At 43.7% G+C, this 20,371-nt stretch overlaps 2 protein-coding genes across 7 annotated transcripts in view; one reads left to right on the top strand and one right to left on the bottom strand.

The window, feature by feature from the left end:
• The first annotated feature begins 1,850 nt into the window (after nt 1–1,850).
• LOC133939430 (E3 ubiquitin-protein ligase KCMF1-like) lies at nt 1,851–11,895 on the top strand. Its single transcript, XM_062381565.1, has 7 exons — nt 1,851–2,148; nt 4,376–4,543; nt 6,478–6,617; nt 7,218–7,319; nt 8,745–8,925; nt 9,780–10,098; nt 10,267–11,895. The coding sequence occupies exons 1-7, from the start codon at nt 2,133–2,135 to the stop codon at nt 10,586–10,588; spliced, it is 1,248 nt and encodes a 415-aa protein (XP_062237549.1). The 5' UTR covers nt 1,851–2,132; the 3' UTR covers nt 10,589–11,895.
• Nucleotides 11,896–14,031: 2,136 nt separating this feature from the next.
• The window catches only part of slc20a2 (solute carrier family 20 member 2), a 43,355-nt gene continuing 37,015 nt past the window's right edge, over nt 14,032–20,371 (bottom strand). For all 6 annotated transcript variants that reach the window (XM_062381560.1, XM_062381558.1, XM_062381559.1 and 3 more), the window contains one exon: nt 14,032–18,689. In XM_062381560.1, the coding sequence (XP_062237544.1) occupies nt 18,525–18,689 (165 nt within the window). In that variant the 3' untranslated portion in view covers nt 14,032–18,524. The remainder of the gene's footprint in view (nt 18,690–20,371) is intronic.

The following is a 20,371-nucleotide window of genomic DNA, read 5'->3' as shown; positions in this document are numbered from 1 at the left end:
TGCTTTCAAAAGACCTTGATTCTGTTTTGGGACAAATACATGTTTATTTACAATTTACATTGCCTCCCTCCATTGATTTTTGCCCTGTACTTATTTGAACCTCAGAGTGACAGAAAGTCTGCAGTTTGTCAAAAGAAGCACGAGGAGTTCCCAGAATCAGTCTGTGGCAATCACTTGATGTTAGATATTGGATCTCATGTTTTTAAGACAAAGTCGCTTCTCATGCCCATAAGAAGTGTTATTGTTATTCTTTCCATCCACAGGCCTCCGCCGGCTGCCCAGTCTGAGTGGCAGTTTGATTCTGCACTGTGCTGCGCTTTCCCTGGTTTACAAGGTCTGCCTGGCAAGACCCAACAATGAGGTACAGTGCAATATTAAAATAATCATGCTGACCTACGCAGGCGGCTCTGTGCGGAGAGCAGAAAGAGTGTAACTCAAACATCTTCATCCAGGGAAAGCTTCTCCTGACGCACTCACTTCTTCAGCACCACAAACTGCAGCCTCCAAAACTGTTGAATCGAGACACGGTTACAACTAGAACTCAGGAGCGCTCAAACCTCCACCAAGGCCCAACAGACAGGCAACACCAAACTGCACACACTCCTAGAGAGCACTCTCCTAGAAATGCCTCAAGAACCCTGAAGCATTCCCTTGAAAATCACTGAAAATGTCAAAAAACATCTCACAAGATAGAAGATTACTGGATCTGCGCCTTTTTGCGGATCCAGCCCCAAATTGAATGTGTTCTTTTCTTGGCCCACGTCCCACCCTTCCACAAAGTATCGTGGGAATCCACGTTTGGTAGGTTTTGTGTAATCCTGCTGACAAACAAACAAACAAACAAGCAAACAAACATGGGCGGAAATATAACCTCCTTGGCTCAGGTTAAGTTAAACAAAGTTTACGTTTGAAAACATGTAACAGACACAATCATTGGCAGCAGGCAGGAAACCAACAGAGCATGTTTTAATCTTGGGTTAATCTAGCAATGACTCAGTTTGATGCCACGCAGAATTTATGTTTACCCAGCGACTGATTCATGTGGTCTTCCCTGACCCATAATGCATCCTTCCACCAAGTATCATGCTATTCCACCTTGCAGTTTTTACATAATTATGCTCACAAACAAACAAACCAAACGACATCAACAACAAAAACAGACAGGGATGACAACATCACCTTCTCCGGTTTTATCTTAGATTTTCTATCACACTGCAACTGCTGCTATCTCTAACTGTGGCTTTAGATTACATAACATATTCCCATGTAGTATTTTTGCAGTCTCATCCATTTTTGCAGTATTCTGGATTGCACATGGGCGCCTCCCTTGGGAGGTTTTTCAGGCACGTCCAGTGGGGAGGAGACCTCTGGGAAGACCCAGGACTAGGTGGAGAGATTATATCTCAACACTGGCCTGGGAACGCCTCGGGATCCCCCCGTCAGAGCTGGTCAATGTGGCCCGGGAAAGGGAAGTCTGGGGCCCCCTGCTTGAGCTGCTCCCCCCGCGACCCGACCCCGGATAAGCGGATGACGATGAGTGATGAGTGAGTGGATTGCACATCTATCATCCTATCCACCCCTGTTCTGTATGCTACGGCGTACTATGTACTATGTTTGGAGTATTTGATATGTTGTATACTTATATGCTCTGTTTTTGCATACTTATATGTTATGTCCAGTTCTGTGTACTTATATGTTTACACCGGGGAATCAATCCTGTCTACGTCCTGTTCATGAGGCAGAATTGAAAATCAAGTTGATTTCATAAAGATGTGATGCACTGCAGGTGTGTTGCCATTAGACTGTGTCACTATTATCTAGGTGTGTATCTACAGTCAATGGAGCTCCATCAGGGGCCTGATGGGTTCTGCTCACTCAGGCCTCTCAGTTCCCCGTCACCCGCCATCCAACACACCGACCGTGAGACAGCAGCGCCACCGTGCGGCCCGAGCAGCGCCACGCCGGACAGTGACACAGCAGGAGGCGGAGGGGGGCAGCGAGCCAGACCGGATCCTTCATGAGGGAAGAGGCCAGGGAGAGCCAGGCAGCCCCGGCTTCTCTTCTCTTCACCGACAGTATCCTTCACCGCGCGCCCCGGAGCCCGAGCAGGGGGCTGCGTTACCGCCCGGAGGATGTCCCGACATGAGGGTAAGAGCTCGCCCGAGCACCGGGCCTGAGCCGGGGCAGGATTTAGCCATTTAATAAAAAGCGAGAAGCGGAGACAGAGCAGCGGCGGCGGCTAACGTGAGCTAGCCGACCATTTCTTGTTTTGCAGCCGTTGCTAACGTCGGTGATAGCAGCGGGGTCGTGGCGGTGGTTCGTGTCGCGACGGGGACGACGACACACAAACGTGTGTCTGACAACCGCGCACACTGCAGTCGACGTGTGTGTTTTATTAAATACACAACAGGGGCTGGTGGACGCTACGTGCTGCTAGCTAGCGGGCTAGCTTGGTGGTGGGCAATGTAGGTTAACGTGAAGGGGGAGTGCCGAGGAGCAGAGGAGAGCAGCGGGTTCCAGGTGGCGTCGCTGCATCGAACCTGGTCACGTCGTTTATTTAAGCTAGTGGTAGCCTCCTTCCTGGTTAACCATGGCCTGCGGATGGCCAGTTTTACCGAGCTAACGTTAAGGGAACCCACATTCACCCTCGTCCTTGTGCACAACCTTGCTGGACTGGAAGTTGTGATGTCGGTGTCAACGCAGACGTCAGTGAACATTTGGCCAAGTGGAGTTAGGTAAAGTCCTCCGCAGCTGATTAGCCTGTCAGCTAGCAGCCGAGCTAACGACAGCTGGGTGCATTTGTTTGCGTGTCTCAGCAGCGAAGGTGAGCCAGGCCCGGGCGGCCTCTGTGAGTGTGTGTTGTTGTCAACTTTGGTGCCAGTGAGGATCCAGTTATTTACCAGTTTGGATCCATTTATTTACCTGTGGTGATCCAGGTATATGTCAGTCAGGAACCAGTTTAATATCCGTGAGGATCTAGTTGAATATCAGTCGGGATCCAGTAATTCGCCTGTGGGGATCCAGGTATATATCAGTCAGGATCCAGTTTAATATCTTGAGGATCCAGTTAAATATCTGTTAGGAGCCATTTATTTATCAGTGAGGATCCAGTTAAATATCTGTTAGGAGCCATTTATTTATCAGTGAGGATCCAGTTAAATATCTGTTAGGAGCCATTTATTTATCAGTGAGGATCCAGTTTAATATCAGTCAGGATCCAGTTTAATATCAGTAAAGATCCATTTGTTTATCAGTCAGAATTCAGTTTAAAATCAGTGGTGATCCAGTTTGTAAGGATCCACTTATTCATCTGTGAGGATCGTCATCAAGTGGTTCCTGCAGCGTAGAGTGGTCAGCGGCTGCTCAGCTGGATCCGGTTCACTCTGAGTTTTCACAGCTTGCCAGCTATGAATGGAAATATATGAGGGAGTTTAGACAGCTTGGTGTCATACACACGGAGGCTGTCCTAGTCAATCTCAGAAAATGCAGGGACATGAGGACACATGGTCCCGTTCACCTCATGTGACACAGAAAGGGAAACCTGTCGTACATGTTGTTCACATGTATTAAGTGATGATGATCTGGGTGTTATGAGGGTGGTTAAATTAAACAGGCACTGATCTATAAGTCTCGTGAATAGTCCTGAGTTAAAGGACACGTAAACATCTTTAGGACATAAACCTCTTATTGTGTTACAGTTGAACAACAGATTTTCGATTTGCATCACCCATGTTCCAACAAATGCACTCTAAGCACTTGAGAGTACATTGCTCTCCTATACTCTACCTACAGCCCTGCAGGTAGAGTTAAAGGCCCTTCGGTAGTAGACTCAGTCAAAGCTAAACATCTCTGTACACAGTCTTATTTATACCTGAGGGTCTTTGGGAGATTGCTTTAGATTCTTGCAGGTGTTCGTTTCAGCCTGTAGAGATCTGGTTTGTTCCAGCACAGGAATGGGAAGCAACAACTCAACATATACAAATGTCTACAAACACACACAAAAGGATTTGAATGATTTGTTTGGCCTGAAAAAAATAACACGTGGAAGCAAGTAGAAACGTGAACCTCATTTCATGGAAATTCATTGACTTAGTATAAGAATACATTTCTCAGTTAATATTCGTGTGAACTTTTTAAGAGAACCGTAGTTGGGACTTTGAACCTAATTCTTATTAACACATGAGATAAAATAAATTGTTGCAAGTGATTTGTTTATATCATCTACATGTATAGACAATCTAATACATATGAAACTATATTCTTGAATCACTTAATAACTTGTTTAATATGCTGGTCTTTATCAACCCTAAGTTAAAATATAACTAACCTGTTTTCTGCTTTTCCCCCATGTCCCTTCTTCTCATTGGTCCCTCAGGTGTGAGCTGTGATGCATGTTTAAAAGGCAACTTCAGAGGTCGACGCTACAAATGTTTAATTTGCTACGACTATGATCTGTGCGCATCGTGCTACGAGAGCGGTGCGACCACAACCAGACACACCACAGAGCATCCCATGCAGTGTATATTAACCCGAGTTGACTTTGGTGAGTACACTTGACATGCCCATGTGTCTGTTTGGGATGTCTGTCATCCAATGTTAAGATATTTTATGTTGTGATCGATGAAGTTGGTTTGTGCCTATCCAGCTGCAGACAGATGCTGATAACCAATTGACAGCCTGGCAAGTACATGCAGATGTTAAGCATAATGTGGGAACATTTGCTGCATCTCTAAAGTTCAGCTCTACAATTAACTACAAACCAAACACCCAGTTTCTATCCACTGATACACAGTCACTTGTGAGTCAAATATAATCAACACTGAACAATGAGAAAAGGTTTCCCTTCATTTTAAGACATTGGGCTGATCATTGGAGTAGTACAGAGGGCAGTGGACCAGTTTAAAGACTGTTGTGGCAGAATGACGTTAACAAAGGGACCTCGAATGGCACTCGGTAGAGTGCATACCTCTGCCAAGGCTGAACAATCCTACCCATGATTGTCTCGGTCCTGTAGCAAAAATGTGAAAGAAAATATGAAATATTCTTGTAACTTAAATCATTTAATTGTCTGCATAAATCAAAGTTAAAGAATGTGGAACGAAAGGTCAAAATCTGCCTGTTAATTTGCAATGGGTTCTTCTCAGAACCAGGCCTCATCCCTCCGCCAATTTTTATGGAACAAAAGCAGGTTTTAACATATTTGCTTGGCGGAAGTAATATTTGGCACTTACATTTTTTTCTTTATTGCTTTTCAATAATATGTAAACAAAGGCTGCTCACATGTCAGTCATGTTGATTCTTGTCATGTCATAAATATGTTAAACCCCTAATACTTGTGAGGACTCAGTGGCTTTAATAAATCAGTCCCAGTCAAGGTTATCTTCTGTTGGCCCCTGCGTGTGTTTTCTGACCGGACGTTTGCCTTCAACTGGCTGAAACTGGACAGCCTGAGGAGGATTTGGGATTGTGCCTCTGGGCTTGTTTCATCGCTCCATGAATGTAGTGGCAGGGATGAGTTCACTTGCTATTAATATTTAATCTGTATGGTGTGGTATGATCTCTGAGCATTTTGATTGTGTACAAATAGTCTTGTTTGTGAATGATTGTCTTTGTAAGCCTTGATACTGTGTGATATGTCATTGTTTAACCTTTCACACATTGGACATGCTGTTTTCCAGTGTGTTAGATAAAAAAAACAGGTTGTTTAAAACACAACAGAAGGTGCAAACTCACAAGGAAACTCCTTGTTTTCGCAGTTGTGGTTTTATGTATTTTTCAGAACGCGGATCCCAGTATTTACACACACACATCACAGGTTGATGTTGGAACTGAAACAATTATATTGTTATAATGTTGAGATAAACTTCAATGAGAATATTAAGTGAAGCTGCCTGAATTGAACCAGTTCAAATGTGTTCTCCTTCAAATGGGCTTTAACATGACAATGTTATGTTAATGTTGATTAAGCCAGAATTCTACTGTATTTTTCCAATTGATGACTTCTCTAACATGCTTAAAGCATAGAAATATCTCTGGATGAAAAATAGGACGCAAACACGTAGAAGGCGCCAAAGACGATGACAACGAGATTCTAGAGATTTTGGTGACAATAACTAATACCGCTGTTGGTGTGATGTAAACAAAAAGATGCGATTATCCACAGCTGAATTCATAGATTATGTCCTGCTTCCTGCACAGCCTACCCAGGCGTCACCCCATCCTGAATCCCTCAGAAATGTTCCTGTGGTTGTGAACACGTCTCACCCAGATAATCTCATGCTGCTTTGTTCAAATGTGAAAGGCAAACTCCAGACCCAATTGTCTGGACACTATCCGAAGCTCATGTCTGTTAACGTCTGTGATTCTGTGGCAGCTTTGATAACCTTTGATTGTATGTCGGAGAATCATTTGAAATCCCTGCACCTGTAATTGTCATTGTCATTATTGTCAGACTAAATGCCCCTGGATTCTCCTCAGACTTGTACTACGGAGGGGAAGCGTTTTCAGTGGAGCAGCCCCAGGCCTTCACATGTCCCTACTGCGGCAGAATGGGCTACACGGAGATCTCCCTGCAGGAGCACGTGGCTGCAGAGCACACAGAGACCTCCACAGAAGTGGTAAGTTGATGCTGGAGCCTCACACGCAGCCTCTGATGGAGCCTCCACACCTGGAAACATTTACACTTGTGTTTGGGACTCTCCTTGCATGCCTCCGATTTAAAAAAAAAAAAAGAAGAAAAATGCTTTTCGGTGAAATGATTTAATATCCACTTCTGTGGTCATTAAGTCGTTGTCAGTAATAACTCATGTTAAATAGCCTGAAGCTATGTAGTAAAGGTGTTTTCAGTGAGTCATAATTCACGAGTAAAAGACAAGTCCATTAATCTCTTGAGGGTGAATAATAACTTGTCTCCTACCGCAGCAGAAAAATCCAGGTTTCAGCCTTTTTAAATGAATAATCCCATGATGCTTTATTCCTGAAATGTCCAACACATAAAATCAATCTGTGCCTCCAACGTCACTTCACATCAGTCGGAGCTTAGACACACTCGTCACAGAGCCGCAGCTTTTCATGTTTAACCACAGACTTTGTTTTGCAGAAATGCAGCCACATGTGCGTTTGCTCAACGACGCATCACCAACCGGCCAATGTTGAATGTGCAGTGGAGCGTGTTGATAATGACTTGCACGCTCTCTCTCTCTCTTCCTGTCCTCTAGATCTGCCCCATATGTGCAGCGCTGCCAGGTGGCGACCCGAATCATGTGACGGATGACTTTGCTGCTCATCTCACACTTGAACACAGAGCACCCAGAGACTTGATATCCTTTCAAAGCAGTAGTCCTACTACCGCAGATACCATCCTCACCTGGTTGGGAATGATTAACCTGAATTTGTGTTTCAGCCTGTTGAACAAACAGACACAAAGAGAGAAGAGAATTTCTTTTGTGGCAATTTTCTGATAATTGCGATTATGCTACATGAAAGAACCGACGCTGTCTGAGTTCGTCATGTTGCTCTGTCAGTTATAATAGATTAGCACGCTATTGGGGCAGCCGTTCACTGCAACTGACATTTGTTGACATTTGGCCAATAGTATTAAAGCGCCCTGTGTTCATTCCCCAAGTGACCACAGTGGACGAACATAAATGAGGGAAATTATCAAGATATGTGCCGTAACGATTTCTTGGCTGTTGTGGTGCTTTGAATTAATATGTGACTCAAACTACTGTGACATAATCAAGTAAGTGGGCCTCAGTCAGATTGATGGGTTAGTTACCTGCTGTTTGTGGAGGCCAAGTGCACTCAGCTTCAGGTTTTCCTTCAAACCTGCTTGTGTTGTTTGTTCTCTCGTCCATTTGGAGTGGGTCTCCCAAAGAAAGCCACGAGGAGTAGTGGTAAATTAAATCAAAGATTAAATGTGATGTTCAAGTGTTCAGATTGTAAATGCAGGAAGATACTGTTTTGAACTTTTTTATAGGGTTGTTTTTTGGTATTGACAGATACCATAGAATGTCAATGTCAGGAGAAAAATCTGAATTGTTGTGTTTGCATTGTTTTTCCTCTCCTGCCACCTGGCCTTCTAATATCACTGCTGCGAGGTGACGCACACTTCTTCCAAATGCAGAAGGCACTAACAGTTGGGGGCACAAAAAGTAGTTATGTGCCAAGGAAAGTGAAGGCGGCAAACAATGTAAACAGTGAAGACAAAAACAGGATTGGGTTTATTATAGCGATCACACAGTCGCATGTGATTCAGCAGAGTTTATGCAGGTATTTACCCAAATGTTTCGTCTACAGATTTCTGGAAAAAGAGAGGAAAACTTCTCAAGAGGCGTTTGCTTATGTAGTGGATTACATTTATCAAGGGTTGAAATGACATTACATGCTATGGTCTGTTGGAAACCAGCTCAAATACTCTGGACGAGGACTAATGATCGATTGATATACATGTATACTGGATATTTAAATACATGTGGTCGAGAAGAAAAATTGTTAAATGGCTTTGAGTTCATGGAGACATGAGAGCATCATGCAAATATGTTAGAAGCTGCTTCTGAATTCCTGAGTGAATTCAGTGATTTAATATGAAGCAAAAATTCACTATCTGCTTGTTGCTGCTGTGGGGCTGCTTTCACGGTTTCTTTGTAGAAAGCGTAATTTAAGAAATCAGGTAAACAATTGAAATTGTGATTAGTATGGTAGTAGCTTGATGTTCCTGATATGTTCCTTAACGGCTGCTTCACGATGAATCCAGTGGCGTGCGGCACGTGAGGAGGATGTTTCACCCAGGGCGCGGGCTGGGGGGTCCACGAGCCCGCAGGTCTAACATGCACTTCACCAGCAGCACCACAGGGGGGCTCTCCACTAGTCAGAGCTCCTCACAGAGCTCCAACTACAGCAGAGAGGCCATGGACCCCATAGCAGGTCAGTCACACAGACACACACACAGTCAGAAGAAAAGACATGGTAACATGGTGAACTACATGCTGACGTGTGAAGTACACATTTCCTCTGGGGCAGAACAATAAGCTGTGAAGCCTGATCTAGGTCAGGCAGAAACCTGAATCCTTCTTGGTGTCGGCACAGACAGATTTGGTCACCAGCACAGGATCAATCCTGCCAGACACAGTCACAATATTTGCATTTGAGATAGAAGTTGAACATGGGTGTAGGCACTTCCCCTGACAACGTGTGACGTCACCACATTCAAAGTGAATGAGCAGCGTTTCTGTGAGAATCAGACATGTGGACACAGTTAGTATTTTTCTAGCATGTTGGATATGGTCCAGTTCAGTGGGAACTTTAACATGCTGAGGATGCCACAGTAACATGTGGGTAGACTTGTTGATGTGGCACTTTCTTGTTTATACTGTTCCCAATTTCAATCCGCTTCAGTTCCTGGCATTCACCATGTCAGCTCCAGCTGGGCTGTAATGAGGGTCCTGGTTCAGGCCGCCTCACAAACAGGCTCAAGCTCCTCCTGAACGACCTGTGAGACCTGCAGGGCCGGTGGATTCAGCTGATCCGACCACGTTTAGACCGAGAACCTCACTGATCTTATCATTCTGCACATACTGCACATACTGTACTGGACATACTGTCTCTTGGGCTCGGGTGACAGTTCTGTGACTTGGGAATTGCAAGTTTTAAGGGAACAACAATGTGAATTAACTTCATATTATTTGATTAAAATTGGGTTTTCTTCAGAGCTGCCTGGTTAACTGGGCGAACTACTTTATGATCATATCTGACATCTCCTCTCCATCCTGTCCCTCCAGAGCTTCTGTCCCAGTTGTCGGGGGTGCGGCGTTCGGCGGGCGGCCAGCTGAGCTCGGGCCCCTCAGCCTCTCAGCTCCAACAGCTTCAGATGCAACTCCAGTTGGAGCGGCAGCAAGCCCAGGCGGCGCGTCAGACGCTGGAGACGGCCCGGAACGCCAACCGGGGCGGAGGCAGAGCCAATGCAATCCTCAATACGAATTCAGCCGCCACAAACTCCAACTCAAGCGCCAACCACAACAGCAACCCCAGTCCCAACCCGGGTCCGCCTGAGTCGAACGCACAGCACACTGCACATAGCTCCCAGTTTCTACTCAGCAGGTGAGACTATCGCTTTGGATTTTCAGTTCCTGCTCCTCGCAAATGTGTCTGTGATTCATTTAGATGTTTGACCCATACTGTTCTTGAATCTGTTCTTCTCAATCTGCACCTTCATGATCATTTACCTGCTTCCTCTCGGTTTTCACACGTTGACTCTTCCTCCCACAGGCTGAGCGAACCCCGGCTGTCTGAGGCGGAGCGGCAGGCGTGCGAGGCCCAGTGGGCCGACAGGAGCCTGTTCGTGGCGGAGCTGCTGCTGTCCACGCTGCTGCCCGACGAGGACGCGTCGGCCTCCGAGGACGAGGACAACTGTCACGGCACGTTGCGGAACTTCGCTGACTTCGAGGCCATGGGCTGTGTTGAGGTCATGACCTTGGACGTGGCACTGGAGAACCTCAACCTTAAGGAGTCGACCCCAACTACCAAGACAACGAAAACCACGCCTAAAACAGCCCCCACGAAGAAAGAGCCGCCCGCGCCGCCCCTTTGATGACATGGCCACTCCCTCCCCTCAAACCACCATTGAAACTGGCTGACGGCGGAGTCGGTCCAACTGCCAATGGATGACAAGAAAAGACTGCAGTTTTTTTTTTGGGCTTTGTTTTATTTTAATTTTTTTTCTCAGTGATTGTCATTTCAGCTCTGTCGCTCCCCACTCGACCCCCATGTTTATTAAGTTGTGTACGTTGAATAAAAGTAGTGAGACGAGAGAATGTGAAAGCAAGCAAGCGTGGTGGGTGTGTGAGAGAAAGGAAAAAATAACTATATAAATATATTATAGAAAAATCTATATGAAAGTTGATAATCAATTCCACATAACCCGTGTTTCCTCTGGCAGATGAGCAAAGCCTAGTTAGCCGTCTTTAAGAGACAAACACGTCACACACACACTCACCCAGGGAGAGAAGGCAGACTGAAACCTCTCCGGTAAAAAAACGCTGCTGTGTATTTATAGTTATGAATAAAAGAAGTGCTTGGATGGATTACCACAACTTAAGCATGAGCTTAAATCACCATGTGCCCATTTTGAACTGCACAGTCACCAGATGGGGGGGGGGTCGTTCTCTTTCGTTCAGACACCCGAGTAACTGTAAATTAACTGTGCTGAGTGCCGCATCACGGGCATCTCTGCACCAACACACACACAACCACACAAACAGACACACAAACAGACTGAGGACCGCATTCGGGTTGCATTCATGTCCAGTCTCAACCCCTCCCCTTTATGTGACATCACTTGTTTTGGGTCATGTGACCTTGCTTTATATCGACTGTGGGCACTTTGGTTTGGAATCGCATATCCAGTGTCCACCTGTGTACACTACAGATGCTCTACGTCAAGGCAACACACAACTCGGAGGCGGACGGAGATGAGACGACGTCTTCAGCGAGACCATTTTCAGTCCTTTTCTAACTCGGAGGAAACACAGACACCCTGGTCTACGTACGTTTTTTTGTTTTTGTTTCCCCCCCTCTTTCTGTCTCTCTCTCTTTGACGGAAGACCAGATGCTACTTTCTCAAGCTTCCTGTGACCTGAAATTAATCTTCTCTCCATTACTCTTGAATGCAAAGATTACTCATAATGTGACTTGAAGGAGAGAATCCTGTATTTCTCTTTCCATTCATTTCTCAGTCAAGAAAAAATAAAATAAAAAAAAGGATCTTTGTATGCCTCCACTGCTACCTGAGGAAATGCAATGTATGTTTTTGGCTGAGCAGACAGGCCAAATGACAGGGTAAACCTTTCAGTTTGGAGGACAATAAAAATGTTTTGGACGGAAATGAACTAACCCAAATCCTGCTCTCCGGTTTGTGTTTTTACTTTTCCTAACTTTTTTTACCTCTCTCTCCATTGGTACCCTACAAGCAGGCATGTGCAGCATCTGGTTAAAAAAAAAGAAGCAACGATCTTACATGTCAATCTCAGTCTGGTTGGCTCCTAACGCATGTCTGTAGCAGAAGGAGAACTTGTTACGCAGATGACACCCGACTGTACTGAAGCCTGAAGAATATATTCAACTTCAGGAACATCCTAAAGATGTTAAATGGTCTGTGTACAGTTGATCACCAATCGGAGGAAGCGAGAAGATTCATTCGGTGAATCTATGTACAGCACTTTCTCCCGTTGGGGGGGTGGGGGGGGGGGTCTTGCTCGGTGACACTTGGTACACAGAATGGTGGGGACTTTTTAAAAATAATTGTAATTGATGTACGGTCAAGTAATCGACTCATTGTTCCAGCCGACATGCTCACACTGTACTTACCTCAGTCTTAAAGAGAAGCTGAACAGTAAAGTTGGCGAAGTGGACATCAGGCCTCATCCATGATCCGAGGTTCTCAATGTGCAGGAGCCACACACGCTCACAGCTGGAGGACTTTCAGAAGAATAACACCAGGAGCACAGATGAAGAATCCAAGATCAACAGACGCTTTTCACAAAGGGTCTCTCCCGAAACTCATGAGAAAGGAAACCATTTATCCCATGAGTGTCACTTGTTACATGTCAGCATCAAACCGACATCTCTCAGCCTTATTGTACCGACTCTTTATGTTCAGCTCAGTTAAAACACGGCCTCGGTTCTGGGAACTTAAAGTTCAATCTGCGCCAAGTCACTGAATTACTATCTCGGCTGAAACCCGTAAATTAAAGTTGACTTGAAAAGATCGGACAGATTCTTTCAGTCTTTAAAGAGCTCGGCTGCCGTGGGAAACCAAACACATGCAAAGTGGGAGGAAACCGGCAAAGACACGACCCAAGACACAACCAATTTAATCTCTGTGAAGGGTTAACATCACCAAACACATCTATATATTACAGTAATGAGGCTGGTAAGATTGGCAAACTAAAAAACAGATCATTCTTATACATTAAATTATTTTTTAGTTAAGTCTATAGAGCCATGGAGGAGTGTTTAACAGTATCGTGAAGAAAAGGGTTGAAGTACAGCCTGGTTGATAAAAGGATCTTGGAGGTGAATACTAAGTTTGACATCAGGATTTAAAAAAAATCTGTAATTACATATTATATATTATAAACATTTGATTTTTTTAAAGATTTAAAATCAAAACAATGGACTGGGTTCTACACCACATCACACATGAGAGTGGTGCCACTGTTTCATATCTAAACTGCACTTTAATGCTACTGTCAGCTCGGTGTTATGACGCTCTGATACAATAAATCTACAGTTTAATAATATTGGCTGCTTTATGTCAACTTTATTAAATTCAGTAACAAAGTGTCTTTGACCTTTGAACCCCTACAATGTGTATACTACAAGTTTTAAGTTGTTTAAAGCCATTGTCTTTATATTGATGTGAACCTACTCAAACCACAGCTGAGAATTTATACTTCAATCTCATATCCAGTATTTAATTGAATTGAATTTACAAAAAAAAAGCTTTAATAGTTTCTTTCTGTATTCTTTATACTTTACCTGTTCCCAACACTGTAGAACTGGACACCTCTTGAACATGTGGAGAAAACAAACAACCAAGTGGAGTGGAAGAAAAAAGTTCATAGAGAAAATGAGTTAAATAAATCTTATTGAAATGTATGTATGTCAAAAACTCTCTTGACTTGAATTAACCATAACTAATATGCTACAGATTTTGTGGATGGTAACAAAAATGATTTTAATAATAAAAAGTATAAAGTACACATCAGCACTATTTTGAGGCTTCTTATTCAAAAGAAAAGTTTATTCTTTAGATAAACGAACCAAAAAGTAAAATTGTCACTAATCTTTTTCATCACGTGAATGTGAAGGGGTTTCAGACTTTTGTTGTGTATGTGGTCATGTGACTTTATGACATCATCTTGCTGCTCCTGTAGTGCACATGGTGAAGTCTGTGATAATTCAAACTTTACAAACAGGCATCTCATCTTCAACCCAAACATGACGACAAAAACAAGACACAACTCGGTGCACTTTAGGTTTTCTTTGTAATTTTAATTCCCATAATTTAGTTTAAATGCAGACATTGTTTTCTCACTAAAATCTTAAATAAAACATTACAGTACGATATATGCAAATCAGAAGAGCTTTAAGATTTTGAAGAAGCAGGCTACAGTTTTAGATTTTTTTTTTTTATTCATCTATTATTATCTTTATTTTTCTTGTACTTTTTGAAGGACCGGACAGTTAAACAGCAGTAAACAGTAAAAAGACAACACGGAGCTGTAAAGCCTGCAGGCCAGCCAAGGAGCACATTCTATTACACAACAGACCAGAAAACGAAGAGACAGCCACATCCAGATGAAGGTCTGAGCTGACGGCCCTCCGCCTCCGTCAGGTGGTGCTAGTTCCACACAGACAGGAGGGGGCGCTATTACACCGGGGCAGGTGGAGCTACATGACCACAGAGCGACAGCCATGTCGTTTTGCGCCTTCACGAGAGAAGAGCTTGTATTGCACATCCAGGGAGAAAGAAAATGGCACATTCTGTTTCTCTCGTTTTTCCTCTACAAGAAAAGTTGACGAAAAACAGTTATAAACGCAGAAGAAGCACAGAAACTCCCTCAATGGCAATCGCACCACACCACTGGTTGATTTATACTGATCGGTTGAATCTGGTCTAAAATGCTGTCCCTCGCTTACAGGGAGGGAAAGTGTCAGACTACGCCATCTAGTGGCTGCGTGCATGTCAAACCAATTGTTATTAGATATCACAAATTCAGTCCTACAGGGTTAAATTTACTTTGGTTTTAAATTGTATTGAGGAATTTAACTGATGCATTTAAAGGTCTTGAAAACATCGTGTCCGTGAACAATTTTCGGATCAAGCTAACACACGTTTCGTTTTATCGCAAAATATTTACGCGTCTGTGTTTTTGTCTCTGCTGGACAAAGTGAAAAACAGTGACCTCTTTGAAATGAATTTTAAGCTATTTTTTATCATTTCTGTCAAAGACACTTGACGCTGCCACCAGAGGGCGAGTTTCACTCTCCCCTCCCCATCTTGGGGCAGTGCATCCCTTTTGGCCTATCAGGACTGAGAATGCACGGAAGAACAAAAGATGATGGTGATACAGAGGGGACCTGCAGAGCGTGGTGAAGACGTGGTTTTATAAAAACAATGAAAGATGTTTACTGAAGGTTTTCTTTTTCAAATTACATTTGGACATTTGAACATTGAACAACAGCTGCTACCATTTGTTTAACTGCTAAGACTCATGGGAGTTGTAGGCTAGTCGTTACCATCTAGCGGAACAGAAGCTAACCTGTAGGGTCATGTAGGATTTTAGTAATTCTAATTTACTGATCGTTAACTGTGGTCATGAGCTTTCTAATCAAATCAGGGGTAAATTTTCCACAATTTGAAATTTACATTTAAAATTTGTTCGACAAATAGAGCAGAACCTCTTAACTTTTGAAACACAAAATGACAATCTTAATTTTACAGATTAAAAGTTGAGTTCTGCAGAATAAAAACTCTTGTTCAGTTCCATAGTGTTGGCTCTGTGCCTTTGGAGCTTGCACACATTTAGAATATTAACTACCACGTATTTGTGCATCATGAAATTGTTTCAAAACGCTCCGATGTGGGCCCCCCCGCTCCGTGCGGCCCCCTCTGAAACACACGGCCTGTCATAGTAAAGAGCTTCAAAAGTCATAATCTGCCAAAACAAGGAGACAAATGTCCTCACGGTCCAGTTTTCCTTCACGGTTTCAGATTTCTCAGCTACACAGATTCGGATTCGATAGTTCTCGCCCTTCAGCGAGCAGCCGTCCTGCTCCCGCAGCTCGGGTCCAAGCAGGTACAGGGAAACAAAATTACAAAGCGTTTTCATCTAAAAATTCAAAAATAAAAATGGTAATTTTAAAATCTGATCTACCGGCAACCGACACGTCAAATCTACATGTTACGAGAACACACCGGGCTGGGAGGGAGTGTGTGGCATGGCGCCGGCAAGGTGAGACACCCTGTACTAAGACCGTCTGTCATCAGCTGTGAGCCAGTCCCTGTTCAGCGGATTCCCCCGTCGACCCCACAGTGTGTCCTCCATAGTGCCTGGAAGCTCGCTCAGGTTAAAACTCAGATATGGTAGAAAAATATATAGTCTTGATGAAATTTCTCTAGTTCATTACTGAATTGCACCCATTCATGTAGTGTTAACACGTTGTAGTAGCAGTGTAAAGTGACAGGGATCATGACGAGCGCTACCACTACCACAAAGAACGGAAAACAGGTCATCGTGTGCACACTTGCTCTTTGCTCTCTTCCCCTCGAGACACTTCAGGTTATTTTGTATTTTTTTTCCTTGCACTTAAAAAGTCATGGTTAATAGTTTGTCTTTCATTGGCATCATTAGGCAACAGTTTTTTTTTTATATCTTCTTCTTCTTCAGATACTCTACAATATGGTTACGATGTAAACACCACAGTACTTAATTATTTTGACCGTATCTGCACAAAGTTAAAACACAAAGTTACAAGGCAAGTGGTTACTTAAGCATAGATTTGTTCATGACAGAGAAAAACAAAAAATGAAATTAGGAAACACACCACAAGAACTAAAAGAACTTGCAACACCTGGCATCGAGTTTGTTCAAATAAAAAAAAAAAAACGCTTTAGACTTTGTTCGTCTTAAAAAGCTGGTGATGATCAGTACACCCCCCCCCCCCTTCCCCCCCGGTACCATCCTATCCAAACATCACGATCCTCAGACAAAGAGTCGTGTGATGTTTTCGTGACACCAGAGGGTTTTCTCCACGTCCGGCCCTCGACTTGACCCACGTGATGTCTCGCTGACCTTCAGCACTCTGACTGAAACACAGGTGATCGATGAGCCGGACGCGTCTACGCTTCTAAAACACAGCACCGGCCCGTTCAGAGGAGCTACAAGTGTGGCTGGGGTTGAATCCCAGTTTTCCTCAACCCTCTGTCTAACTGGCAGAGACATAATACAACAGTTTGCCTTATTTTTGTGTGTGTGTGTGTTTGATATGACACAGCAAGGCGTTGACGTCTGGAGGCATCTTGACGGACGCACCTCAGGTTTGAGGCTCGGGTATGTAAATAAAAAGGCAAACGGGTGCAGATATGTGAACATTTCAGTTGATATTTGCCTCATTTTGTTATATTTTAATATTTTGGCTTCTGCTGCACTTAGATCTTTAAATTATTCTACTTTAAATTGGCGACAACGCAGCTTCCTTTGGCTTGGTGCTGCTGTCACAGAGCGACCGCCCTCTGAAACCCAACTAAACCTTTTCTCAAGGGCTTTATTTTTAAAAAGAACTTTCTCTCAATACAGATGAATTAACCCGTTGAGATAAAAAACTAACGTAAACGTAATTTCTCCACTTTGAGGACGGATTCGGTTTGATTCATTTAAAATTTAAATCCCGTTTTCCCCATTCAGGAAACAAACTTCCGCCAACCACGGGGGGGGGGGGAATAACCCAGCAGCCTGTCAAGTGTGTGTTCATGAGTGTGTGTGCGTGTCCCCCAAACCCCCACCCTGCCACATTAAATACAAACCATGATCCCCAATTCCGACCCCAAACTCTTTCAAGGACAGTATTTACATTACAAATTACAGTATAATACATCATTAAAAAATACGAGATCCATCTCTAAAACCATACAGGAGCTTTTGACCCCCAACAAAAACAACAACAAAAAAAAAAAAATCAACTCTGTAGCAAATCAGGTTTCTATGGTATCGTGGAAAATAAGAAAGCAGAGCGACAGCCCCCCCCCTCTCTCTCTGAGGGGTCCTTTCCGTTTGGCCCCAGTTGTACCTGGCGAGCGTGTTAACAGTGAGATGACGGATGGGTTGGTTGACCACGCACATCTTTTCATTTCATTTTTTTAAATTTGAATTTTAAAGCAAGCTGCAGTACAAATAAATCACACTCCATTCAATAACAACAATATGTACAGATTTCTTTTTTTCCTGGCTTTTTGGAATAGTAAGCACTTGACTGCCTAAGCTACCTCGTGGGGGGGGGGGGGCAGAATGAGCTGGTTTTGATCATTTTTTTGTCGTTTGCAGTCTAGTGTTTTGAAAGAAAGAGACAGAAAGGGACACCGCTTCCCCAGTAACTATAATTTCCTGTAATAATTCCTGTTAAAAGTTACTAGAAAACTTCTGTACAGCAGATCGAATGGTTCGGCCGACGCGACGGGAACTTGCACCCGTAGAAGAGAATAAATAAAAAAGCGATTAGAAACTGAAATGAGTCGCAGAGATGTCTGGACTCTGGAGCCAGGAAGCAGGTGAACCAACCCTCCTCACATCCACAGTACAACCAAGTCCACGTGTGAACCTCTGCAGCCCCCTCCCTCTCTCTCTCTCTTCGCTCTCTTCCTCTTTTCTCTGTACCCCTGACACTCCAGCTATGATTTTTTTAGTCTCCCTCTCTCTCTCTCTCTGATTCTTTCCTCCCGTGTTATCCCTCCCGGCCGTGCGCCCTCAGACGTAGGGCAGGATGCCGTAGACGAACAGGGCCATGACGGCGGCGCTGAACAGGCCGGCCACCGGCACCGTGACGAACCAGGCCAGGAAGATGTTCCTGAAGAGGCGCCAGTCCACCGCCTTCTTGGAGCGGATCCAACCCACGGCCACGACCGATCCCACCTGGAGGCCGGAGCCAGAGGAGAGAGAGAGACAATCAGCAGCAGGAATGTTTAGATGGTAAAGATACTGAGGAGCTGAAGGTGTGTCCAGGTTTTCCTTATGATGGAGTATTTAAAAGCGAATGGTCATTTTGACTTAAATTTTAAATTAAATTTCCGGGTGTGATTCTCTCCTTTAGACGCATTAATGTGTTATTGTTTTAATCAATCGTTAAAAAGCGACAGGGGAAGCAACTTCAAATCGATCCAGGTTAAAGTTTAGTTAAAGATTTTGTCCCGATACCATTAGAAAACTATTATTTGTTCAATTTCCCAGTATATATCTATTCAATTTATTTTCATTGATAGTAACACGGTTGAAGTACAAAGCATATTCCACCGCTTATAAGAGCTGAACAAACGCTGATAATAATTGAGCAAACGGTGATAACACACAAATTTAGCATCTGACCAGAAAAGCCTGTACGCATCCTTCAGCTCATCAAAACCAGCTCAGTTCAAAATGTTTGCGTTAGTCAGAGCAAGCAGATTATTAAAGTGACCTACATTTAATTTGTGTGGAAGTCTGAAACTGGCAGGTTTAGCTTTTTTTTTTTATCAAATAAAGCTCATTTTGCAATTTCGATTTGATAATTCAAAAATATCTGCAAATCTCAGACTTCCAATATAATGCATTGTTCACTCACCTTCATACAAATCAAAACACAACAGATTGAGAATACATTTCGGAGACACACATTTCAGACTCTTCATTGTGCTGCAGCCGAGTTGAATGTGCAGCGACTGGTTTCAGCTCTGTTGACATTGCAGGTGGGCGGGAATCAAACTGTTTGTCTGCTCTTACACGACCACAGAGACACGAAGTGCCTCCCGTCACACTCACAGCTCATGAGGGAGGGCAGGTCGACACACGTCTGGTTTGAGGTGGTTTAGTTTTTTACTAAAGATCAAACAAATACAGAAGGAGATTTGATCCAAATGGGCTTAAAGATTGTCAAATTTCTCAGATTCTCCTTTGTCTGGTTTAACCAATGTTTCTCTACAAGCAAACTTTGTGTGGGAGAAAATCCGGATTTCGTGGCCGTGTTGTTTGTTTACAACCATTCGTAGTATTTCAGCTATGCAGCAACAGATCCTAAACCCCTGTGACCTCGGTGTTTGTGCTGCCGAGCGCCTGCAGAGCTTTTTTGAAACAATGAGTCACTGTACACCATCACACTCCACAGCGCCAGGCCCGGGCATCAATTCAGTTTAACCTCCGCAGAAGTAACAACAACAAAAAACTAAAAATCCATAAAGGAAAAAAGGTCAATGTGCACCGACTGAACAGAGACCAAACTGAATGGATGCCCTCTGCTTCTCACACACAATCACACACTCACTCTCTCTCTCACAGCCTTCTGGGAGTCGTTCACAGACGTTGTTGGACTCTTAACATTTCAATTTCAAATTCAGTAACATCTATAAAATACAGATTTGTTTGTTTTTTTCTCCAACAACGCCTGAGCGACCTCCACAATCATTAAATCGATCAAATCACCAACACGACTAAACGGTGACTCCTGTAATCAGTAGATTTAGCATCTGGGCAGAGGCGGGTGATCATCAGAGGTTTTAGGGGGAATCAGTGAGGAATGAAATAAAGATATGGATGTCGATGTTGATGTTTAGATGAATTGATCA

This window comes from Platichthys flesus, chromosome 3 (assembly GCF_949316205.1).
Source record: "Platichthys flesus chromosome 3, fPlaFle2.1, whole genome shotgun sequence".
Classification (NCBI taxonomy): domain Eukaryota; kingdom Metazoa; phylum Chordata; class Actinopteri; order Pleuronectiformes; family Pleuronectidae; genus Platichthys; species Platichthys flesus.
The sequence above is the reverse complement of the archived record's forward strand: the minus strand, read 5'-3'. Positions and strand labels throughout refer to the sequence as shown.